Below are 11,726 nucleotides of genomic sequence, written 5' to 3'. Positions count from 1 at the left end.
GGCAAAAATACAATAAAAATCACACATTTTTACAACACTCAGTCAGTTGATTAAAGATACATTTCATTCTCCAGTCTCCAAAATCACCCTCAAATTCAGCACAAAATGTGGTTTTGCACAGGCACAAACAATGAAAAAGCATTTCTCCAGCATATCTCCTCAGTAAAATCAGACAGCATTGATATGACCGATGACTGAAATATTCCCTGCAGATATATAAAGGTACACGACCCCATTGGGTGGGCAAGTTAAAGTCACATGAAGAAACTCTTCCACCGACATCATGGACAGAAACGGCGCTCCATGCCTTTAAGACACGACTAATAAAAGACGCTAACAGTCCCTGACAAAACTGACAAAACTGCCAGATTAAACAAAGAAAAGCATGTATCAAATATGTACACGTGTATATATATATATGTATGTATGTGTGTACGTGTGTAGATGTACGTCATGTGTAAGTATAAAAATAATTTAAACACTTCAAAGATATAGCACACTCTTATATGTATGTGTATATAATATATATGTGGATACTGTACTCTATTTAGCTTGTTTTAATGAATTATAAGAGATGATAGTGGACGGAGGAAGACTCTGGAAAACACAGCGCTTCAGAAAAACATCACAAGCCGCTCACACTGACACAATTTGGTCAAGTCATCAATAAATAATGTAGTTATTCAACAGAGATCCGCTCAAAGTGACAGTTGAGAAGTTTAGAATGTCACATGATTCTATTTTTCAAATCTGTTCCTTTGAAGTTTCGGTTGATCAAAGAATGTGGAAATAAATGTATCGATTTACACAAAATATTTAAAAGACTCGTCCGAAATGTTTCTTGGTCGCTGAATTTGCATATTAGGATGATCAAATGATGAACAAATGATGCTGATAAAAGATATTACAATATATTTTACTATTCAAAGTGACAGTTGAGAAGTTTACCCAGCAGGCACACAACATCATAAGACATTAATATTAGGTTAGATTTAGGTCATGATGTCAGGTGACCAAAATTCAATCTCTAGCCAGCGTCTAAGGACAGCAGTATTTTGATGTCCAGTAATGACGTCAAATTACATTGATATTTGGTTGATTTTAGGTTGTGTTGGAAAGTGACCAAAATCCAACGTCTGATAGATGTCGTAGTGGTGACGTCCACACAACGTCAAGTTTTAACATGATTTGACATTGATATTTGGTTGATTTTGGGTTGGACATTGTACACTGACGTCGGCTGACGTTGGGTTCTGATGTCAACCCGATATTCATTTCCAAACAAAATCCAACGTCCCCACAACGTTGGGGTACAACATCAATATGACGTCATGTTGACGTCCTGTCCCTGCAGGGTAGAATGTTATAAGATTCTATATTTCAAATCTGTTTTTTTGAAATTTCGAAATGTGGAAATAAATGTATCGATTTACACAGAGAACGCAATTTTAAATAATTAAAAAAATAGTCAGTAATGTTTTTTAATAACTAAATTTGCATATTATAATGATTAAATGATGAAATAATGATGCTGATAAAATATATTACAATGCATTTTACAAGTCAAAGTGACAGTTGAGAAGTTTAGAATGTCACATGATTCTATTTTTCAAATCTCTTCCTTTGAAGTTTCGGTTGATCAAAGAATGTGGAAATAAATGTATCGATTTACAAAAATATTCAAAAGACTCGTCCGAAATGTTTCTTGATTACTGAATTTGCATATTAGGATGATTAAATGATGAACAAATAATGCTGATAAAAGATATTACAATGTATTTTACTATTCAAAGTGACAGTTGAGAAGTTTACCTAGCAGGCACACAACATCATAAGACGTTAATATTAGGTTAGATTTAGGTCATGACGTCAGGTGACCAAAATTCAATGTCTAGCCAGCGTCTAAGGACAGCAGTATTTTGACATCCTATAACGGTCAAATTACGTTGATATTTGGTTGATTTTAGGTTGTGTTGGAAAGTGACCAAAATCTAACGTCTGATCGATGTCATAGTGGTAACGTCCACACAACGTCAAGTTGTAACATGATTTGACATTGATATTTGGTTGATTTTAGGTTGGACATTGGACACTGACGTTGGTTGACGTTGGGTTCTGATGTCAGCCCGATATTCATTTCCAAACAAAATCCAACTGCCCCACAACGTTGGGGTACAACATCAATATGACGTCATGTTGACGTCCTGTCCCTGCAGGGTAGAATGTTATAAGATTCTATATTTCAAATCTGTTTTTTTGAAATTTCGAAATGTGGAAATAAAAGTATCGATTTACACAGAGAACGTAATTTTGAACAATTTTAAAAAATGGTCAGAAATGTTTTTAATAACTGAATTTGCATATTATAATGATTAAATGATGAAATAATGATCCTGATAAAATATATTACAATACACTTTACTAGTCAAAGTGACAGTTGAGAAGTTTAGAATGTCACATGATTCTATTTTTCAAATCTCTTCTTTTGAAGTTTTGGAATGTGGAAATAAATGTATCGGTTTACACAGAGAATGTAATGGGTAGCACCTTCGCTTCACAGCAAAAAGGTCGCTGGTTCAAGCCTCGACTGGACCAGTTAGCTTTTCTGAGTGGAGTTTGCATGTTCTCCCAGTGTTGGTGTGGGTTTCCTCCGGGTGCTCCGGTTTCTCCCACAGTACAAACATATGCAGTACAGGTGAATTGAGTAAGCTAAATTGTCCGTATGTATGTGTGTGAATGAGTGTGTATGGATGTTTCCCAGAGATGGGTTGCAGCTGGAAGGGCATCCGTTGCATAAAACATATGCTGGATAAATTGGCGGTTCATTCTGCTGTGGCGACCCCAGATTAATAAAGGGACTAAGCCTAATATATGAACAACATACAACTTATTTAAAATGACAATTGATTCAGAAATCAGTTTACTTGAGAATATATTGAAATGAAGAGAGTTTGTGTTTAAAATGACAAAAAATATATACGCTATGGCTAAACTCATTTATTTGTTTGAAATATTTTTGGATTAATAAGAATTACAGTCGTTTTACTGAAGTAAACTTCTTAATTTACAAAACAAATGTACAAAAATCTCTTGCAGCCTAATTATGAGTATTTAATTAAATGAATTGTTCTTCTCATCTCAACTTACATCAATTAAACTGACTAAAAATAAAAATATTTGTTAAAATATTAAAACTTTGTATATTTAAAAGAATACGTTGAAACCTGATTAACAGCATAAAATGAACGCATATGATGTCAGGAGTCGTTATCATTGTTTTGGAGTGCAGAATGTCTGATGGGCAGGTTTAGTGTGAGTGTGAGCGGCTCTTCACACACTGTATTTGACGTCTCCATTACTCTGATCTTTGGCTAATGTACCACACGCACAGAAATAAATGACTCTTTCTTTTTTTCACCTCTGGGAAACATCATGAATCTCCACCAGAGCGTTTCACCTTGAGGAGCTCAAATGCTCATTTATCAGCGGCTGCGTTCAGAACAGAATACAGCACTCACACTGCATGCACACTACTGTACATCTGAATAAACAAGAGCACACTGTATGCAGTAATGCATCCCACAATGCAACATTTCTCAACCGTTTGGACTTCCAAAGTTAAAACCACATTCACAAATATTCACAATACTCTCAAAACAACACTGGGTTGTTGTAATCTAATTTATATGGATAAACATATACATTTTTCTATTAAATTTAACCCCAATGTTGGATTTGTCCATATTTGACCCAACTTTGCGTTACTACAACCCAGCATTTTTATGAGTGTTGTTTGTAACTCATTAATGGGTTGAATATAGACAAACCAAACACTGGGTTAATTATTAATTAATTAATTAAATTAAAATGGACCTTTTTTTTTTGCCCAATAGTTAAGTTTGTCAATATTTGACCCAGCACTGTGTTAAAACAACACAGCATATTTTTTAAAGTGAATACCCTAAATAAACATATGAACTAAATATACATACATTTCAGCATTCCGCATTTGACACTGGGTCAAATAGGGAAAAACCCAACATTGGGTTCATTTTTTAAAAGTTTCAGTTTAACTACATTTTAACCCGAATGTTGGGTTTGTTCATATTTAACAACCCAGCATTTTTATTAGTGCTGTTTGTAACTCATTGATGGGTCAAATCAAACACTGGGTTAATTTTTTATTAATTAAATTTAAATGATCTTTTTTTGCCCAATAGCTGAGTCCGTTCATGTTTGACCCAGCACTGGGTTAAAACAACACAGTATTGTTTTTAAAGTAAAATTCCCTAAAATAACCATAATAACTAAATAAATATATATTTCAGCATTCTGCATTTGACTTTGGGTCAAATATGGACAAACCCAACATTGGGTTAATTTTTAAAAATGAAGGTTTAACTACATTTTTCAACCCGAATGTTGGTTTTATCCATATTTGACCCAACTCTGGGTTATGACAACCCAGATTTTTATGACTGCTGTTTGTAACTCACTGATTGGTCAGATTTACACAAACCAAGCACTGGGTTGATTTTAAATTAATTAATAAAACTTAAATGATCCTTTTTTGTCAAATAGTTGAGTTTGTCCATGTTTGACCCAGCACTGGGTTAAAAAAACACAGCATATTCTTTTAAAGTATAATACCCTAAAATAATCATAATAATTAAAAGAAATATATTACAGCATTCCGCATTCGACATTGGGTCAAATACGGACAAACTCAACATTGGGTTAATTTTTAAAATGAAGGCTTAACTACATTTTTCAACCCGAACGTTGGCTTTGTCCATATTTGACCCAACTTTGCGTTACGACAACCCAGCATTTTTATGAGTGTTGTTTGTAACTCATTAATGGGTTGAATATAGACAAACCAAACACTGGGTTAATTATTAATTAATTAATTAAATTGAAATGAACCTTTTTTTTGCCCAATAGTTAAGTTTGTCAATATTTGACCCAGCACTGTGTTAAAACAACACAGCATATTTTTTAAAGTGAATACCCTAAATAAACATATTAACTAAATATACATACATTTCAGCATTCCGCATTTGACACTGGGTCAAATAGGGACAAACCCAACATTGGGTTCATTTTTTAAAAATTTAAGTTTAACAACATTTTAACCCGAATGTTGGGTTTGTTCATATTTGACCCAATATTGGGTTATGACAACCCAGCAATTTTATTAGTGCTGTAACTCATTGATGGGTCAAATCAAACACTGAGTTAATTTTTATTTAATTAAATTTAAATGACCCTTTTTGCCCAATAGCTGAGTCCGTTCATGTTTGACCCAGCACTGGGTTAAAACAACATGGTATTGTTTTTAAAGTAAAATTCCCTAAAATAACCATAATAACTAAATAAATATATATTTCAGCATTCCGCATTTGACATTGGGTCAAATATGGACAAACTCAACATTGGGTTAATTTTTCAAAAATGAAGGCTTAACTACATTTTTCAACCCGAACGTTGGCTTTGTCCATATTTGACCCAACTTTGGGTTATGACAACCCAGCATTTTATGAGTGCTGTTTGTAACTCATTGATGGGTCAAATACAGACAAACCAAACACTGGGTTATTTTTTAATTAATTAATTAAATTGAAATGATCGTTGGGTTTGTCTATATTCGATATAGTTGGGTCATGCCAACATGAGGAGAACATGCAAACTCCACACAGAAATGCCAACTGGTCCATCCGGGACTCGAACCAGCGACTTTCTTGCTGTGAGGTGACAGTGCTAACCATTGAGCCACCGTGCCCCCACGGTAGATTATTTTCAACTAAACACCACTTGCGTGCAATCTAGGGGATTGTAGAATAATTAAAGCATTACTGGTGTAATAAAGTTTGCATGACGTGTGCAGTACAGTAGTGTGACAGTATTCCAGTCCAAACACAGCAGAAACACACACCTCTCGTATTAATGACAGAAACGAAAACAAAGCGAGAACATGAAGCATTGCATATTTCAAGAAGACATCTATTCTTCTGACTGATGGTGAAAGTCAAACGCTCAGATCTGTGAAGCTCAGCAGCCGAAGATCTGAATGTGTTTAAGAGCTCGTGTTTAATGCAGCGCTCGCAGAAACATCCCAAACCCATCAAAATATGCGTACAGATCCAAATCTCTACATGCTTATATACTGCACAGCTCATGTGAAGTGAATGATGTTTCAAATATTTCTGAAGTGATGTTTCACAGAGTAAGGAGTAGTGGGGGTGTAATGGATCATGGTTGATCTGTGATTTGTACGGATCGGAACACACGTGACCTGCAGATAATGTGTTTTTTAGCTGTAGATTAATCCTAATTGTGTTACGATCGCAGAGAGATCGCCTCTCGTGTCATTCAAATCACATGTATGAAAGCATTTAGGCTTTCCTGTAAAGTATAATGATGACGGAAGAAGTTGTGGTGGGTTATTGGGTATGTGCTGGGTTTCTTAGGTTATTAAAGATGTTTTCTGTCAGTATGTTTTCTCTCAAAACAACACTGGGTTGTTGTAATCTAATGTATATGGATAAACATACATTTTTCTATTAAATTTAACCCCAATGTTGGATTTGTCCATATTTGACCCAACTTTGCGTTACTACAACCCAGCATTTTTATGAGTGTTATTTGTAACTCATTAATGGGTTGAATATAGACAAACCAAACACTGGGTTAATTTTAAATTAATTAATTAAATTAAAATGGACCTTTTTTTGCCCAATAGTTAAGTTTGTCAATATTTGACCCAGCACTGTGTTAAAACAACACAGCATATTTTTTAAAGTGAATACCCTAAATAAACATATTAACTAAATAAACATACATTTCAGCATTCCGCATTTGACACTGGGTCAAATAGGGACAAAACCAACATTGGGTTCATTTTTTAAAAATTTAAGTTTAACTACATTTTAACCCGAATGTTGGGTTTGTTCATATTTGACCCAATATTGGGTTATGACAACCCAGCATTTTTATGAGTGCTGTAACTCATTGATGGGTCAAATCAAACACTGAGTTAATTTTTAATTAATTAAATTTACATGATCCTTTTTTGCCCAATAGCTGAGTCCGTTCATGTTTGACCCAGCACTGGGTTAAATCAACACGGTATTGTTTTTAAAGTAAAATTCCCTAAAATAACCATAATAACAAAATAAATATATATTTCAGCATTCTGCATTTGACTTTGGGTCAAATATGGACAAACCCAACATTGGGTTAATTTTGAAAAATGAAGGTTTAACTACATTTTTCAACCTGAATGTTGGTTTTATCCATATTTGACCCAACTCTGGCTACTTGTTTAGCCTGCATTATTGCATTCAGTCTAAGCTGCATGATTAATCACTCAAGATCGGGATCTCAACACCCACGCAACATAGATTATAAATGGTGGTGATTTGCATATGTTTATTAATCCTTCCAATCACTGCATTCAAATCTGAAAATTCAAAAATCAAGAAAGAGATTCAGGACCCTCTCATACACCCGGCGCAATAAACACAAGATATGTTTGCCCCGACGAGTTGCTATTTTCAGACCAGCGCAACTCTAATTTTCCTGCTTTGCACCATGTGGTTTAAATAGGTGTTCCGGTCTAGAAAGGAGGTGTGTTAAGGCGCATTGTTGGCGCATTGCTATTTTGAGGAACTGAAATAGACCAGCTAAAGTCCAGCGCAGAGCGTGTTAGTTGTGCACCTCGCTTGCACATTGCTTAATACACACAGGATGTTTAGCAATACACAAATATCTTTACAAATGAAAAAGAATTAAATATTACAAAAACGATCATTTTCTACATAAATATAAAAACCACTGCCTCCATGCTGCCTTCATCTCATGGGGTGGGGGTATATTGTTACTATTATTAGCAGTATTATTTATGATATGCATATTTATATATTTGCTTTTATTAAAAACAAGCTTAGATTTGTCCACCTGTCAGGTTTTGGACCATATGGGGCATAAGAACAGGAAGTGTGTTTGGTTTTTTGACCATACTTCATTATTATTGTTCATTTATTTATTTTCTGCAGATTAGAACTGAAATTAGAAATAGATTTGAAACAAATCTGTGAGCTTAACAAACAGAATTAAATATGTAGGCTAATGGATGTGTTCAGTGGAGTGAGTTTCCAACCGTTTCCTTACTCCACCAAAGAGAGAGAAAGAGAAAGAGAAAGTAAAGAGGCTGAATGGAGGAGGCTCGTTCTTTATCCTCGCGCTACTAGTGAAGCGTTCAGTTTTTACACTTACAAAGTCCGCCATGTAAATAGCAAATGTGACATGGGGAAATGCAACTAACCCTTAAAAGGAATGAGAGAACACACCCAGAACTCATTAAGAGAATAAGCTCAACCCTGTTAGACCATGCGCCGGGGCGCAGAGCGGATTTATCCATCCTTAAAATAGCAAAAGTGGATTCAGACACGCCCTTAATGCTTTTGCGCCTATATCAGTAAAATAGAGCCCTAAGTCTTTAGTCTTTTAAGTTATTTATGAAGTTACAATCAGTCAAATAACACAGCAGCACTGGGAGAATAATTTATAGTTTAGATAAATGCACCGATGTTTATGGTAAAGATTAAAATCACCGTCATATGCATTTAACTCGACGCTCAAAAATAGGCAGCAATTATATTATTTAACCAATAGGTGGCGACAGCCAGCCATCAAAAATATGCCACTGAATAATTCTTCAGAAATGATCCTCTAGCAATGAAACACGTTTTATGAGTGAATCACTGAATCATTCATTCATTTTCTTTTCAGCTTAGTCCCTTTATTAATCTGTGGTCGCCACAGCAGAATGAACCGCCAACTTATCCAGCATTTGTTTTATGCAGAGGATGCCCTTCCAGCTGCAACCCATCACTGGGAAACACATACACACTTATTCACACACACACATACACCACGGACAATTTAGCTTACCCAATTCACCACATGTCTTTGGAGCACCCGGAGGAAACCCACGCGAACGCAGGGAGAAACGCCAACTGACCCAGCCGAGACTCGAACCAGTGACCTTCTTGCTGTGAAGCAACAGCACTACCTACTGCACCACTGCGTTGCCCTTGAATCACTGAATTATTTATTGTAAATAAGACTAAAAATAAATGTGGGTTGTGGACATTATAATGTTAGATTTCTACAGTGAGTGTTATCAGCTCCAGTAGTAGTAACAGTGAGTTTTTCACCGTACTGAATATTTTACAGCGCTCAAGCTGATTATTTCTTCATTTTATTTATTTATTTATAAATTACAGCTTCTAAGTTCTGTTTGTTAAAACTAAAAGTGTCTTGCAGTGCTGCTTCTGTAATAAATGGAAAGCAAAATAGTCTCCTCCGCTTTTTGGCTGATATGAAAATGGTCCGATCCGTGACTAAAAAAACGAATGGTGAGATTTGTGATCCACTACACCCAGGGCTTAATTTGTGCCGCAACACGCCGGATCCGGAACCTCTAAAATCTGATCCGGCACCTCATTTTACCGATCCCCCTACTCAACGGCCTCCTCCCCGTCCGCTGTTCACTTTCACTTTGTTCCGCGACTCCCCAACCCTCTTCACTTTCACCTGCGACAACCAACCCCCGCCCCGGCTCTTAACTGACTACCTCATAATGCGACACCCCTCCGCTATCGAACGGCTTGTATCAGCCCGCACACTCCTCGCTCTTTACTTTCATGCGCGACACCTCTACATCCTCTGGTAGTATGCTGGATCCGTTCCCCCGATCTGTTCCAGGACCTCGCAATTCACAAATTAAGCACTGACTACACCACTAGTAAGGAGATGTTGACAGTATTTCCCATCACAGTTTGTATTCGTTTTTCCTACTATGGAAGTCAATGGTTACCGGTTCCAGCTTTATCAGCTCCAGTAGTAGTAACAGTAAGTTTTTTTCACAGTACTGAATATTTTACAGCCCTCAAGCTAATTATTTCTTCATTTAATTTATTTATTTATAAATTACAGCTATAAGTTCTGTTTGTTAAAACTAAAAGTGTCTTGCAGTGCTGCTCCTGTAATAAATGGAAAGCAAAATAGTCTCCTCCCCTTTTTGGCTGATATGAAAAATGGTCCGATCCGTGACTAAAAAACCTGAATGTGATCTGAATGGTGAGATTTGTGATCCACTACACGCAGGGCTTAATTTGTGCCGGAACACGCCGGATCCGGAATCTCTGAAATCTGATCCGGCACCTCATTTTACCGATCCCCCTACTCAACCGCCCTCCTCTCCGTCCGCTGTTCACCTTCACTTTGTCCTGCGACTCCCCAACCCTCTTCACTTTCACCTGCGACAACCAACCCCCGCCCCGGCTCTTAACTGACTACCTCATAATGCGACACCCCTCCGCTATCCAACGGCCCGCTATCAGCCCCCACACTCCCCGCTCCTTATTTTCGTGCGCGACACCTCTGCATCCTCTGGTAGTATGCTGGATCCGTTCCCCCGATCTGTTCCAGGACCTCGCAATTCACAAATTAAGCACTGACTACACCACTAGTAAGGAGATGTTGACAGTATTTCCCATCACAGTTTGTATTCGTTTTTCCTACTATGGAAGTCAATGGTTACCGGTTCCAGCTTTCTTCAAAATACCTTCTTCTTGAGTTTAACAGAATGAAAACATTGAGTAAATTAAAATGTTTGGGTGAACTTTCCCTTTAGCTGAGCTGCTTTCTTTGAACATTGAGTGAGTATTGCTGTAATAATCAGATGTTTAGTGAACGCTGCATTAAACCGAGATATCATCACACATATAATCTCTGGATCTGTGGAGACTTTTTGAGAAACCCCAGCGGTGAAGCGCTAAAGCTCTGTATATGTACACTGCTCTGAGCACGGCTGCATTGTGGGTAAACTGTGTGTGTGTGTGCTGGTTTGGTGGTTTACAAGGACACATATTTGCATAATGACAAGAGTAGGACCTTGTTGTACTCTATTGCGGTGGATTATGAGGACATGCCTTGTGTCTTCATAATTCAAAACACTTGAAAATCCTGTTTAATGGGGTCTTTTGAGGTTGAAATTGTCCAGAGGTTTGCTGTGAGTGTTGGGTTTAGGTCAGGGCTGGGGTAAGGCCATGTCATCAGCAGTTTTTACTGTATAGAATACATTACAACGATGGAGAGACCTTGTAAACCACAAATACCAGTGTGTGTGTGTGTGTGTGTGTGTGTGTGTGTGTGTGTGTGTGTGTGTGTGTGTGTGTGTGTGTGTGTGTGTCACTACATGTGTCTGTCTGTCTGTCTTTGTGTATGTGTGTGTGTGTGTGTGTGTCTCTCTCTTCCTCTGTGTGTGTGTGTGTGTCTGTGTTTATCTGACTGTCTCTGTGTGTGTCCACATGTGTGTATGTGCATGTGCCTCTCTGTGTGTATCTGTCTGTCTCTCTGTGTGTCTCCACGTGTCTGTGTGTGTGTGTGTGTGTGTGTGTGTGTGTGTGTGTGTGTGTGTTTCTGTCTGTGTCTTTCGGTCTCTGTGTGTGTTTGTGTCCATGTGTGTGTGTCTGTCATGTGTTTGCTTCTCTGTGTGTGTGTGTGTGTGTGTGTGTGTGTGTGTGTCTGTGCACGTCTACATGTGTGTGAATGTGCATGCTTCTGTGTGCATGTGTCTCTGTGTGTGTGTGTGTGTCAGTCTTTAAGGTTATCCTCTCCTACTCCCTGTGCCTCCAGCTCTCTCATCACGTTGTCCA

At 37.3% G+C, this 11,726-nt stretch overlaps 1 protein-coding gene across 1 annotated transcript in view; it reads right to left on the bottom strand.

Moving 5' to 3' along the window:
* Window positions 1-10,377: 10,377 nt before the first annotated feature.
* Window positions 10,378-11,726, bottom strand: part of dtx1 (deltex 1, E3 ubiquitin ligase) — a 73,574-nt gene continuing 72,225 nt past the window's right edge. Inside the window, exon 9 of the mRNA XM_056464183.1 lies at window positions 10,378-11,726. This exon is cut by the window's right edge and continues 163 nt beyond it. Within this exon, the coding sequence (XP_056320158.1) occupies window positions 11,665-11,726 (62 nt within the window). The 3' untranslated portion in view covers window positions 10,378-11,664.

Source organism: Danio aesculapii, chromosome 8 (assembly GCF_903798145.1).
Source record: "Danio aesculapii chromosome 8, fDanAes4.1, whole genome shotgun sequence".
Lineage (NCBI taxonomy): Eukaryota > Metazoa > Chordata > Actinopteri > Cypriniformes > Danionidae > Danio > Danio aesculapii.
This window is presented reverse-complemented; position numbering and strand designations above follow the sequence as displayed.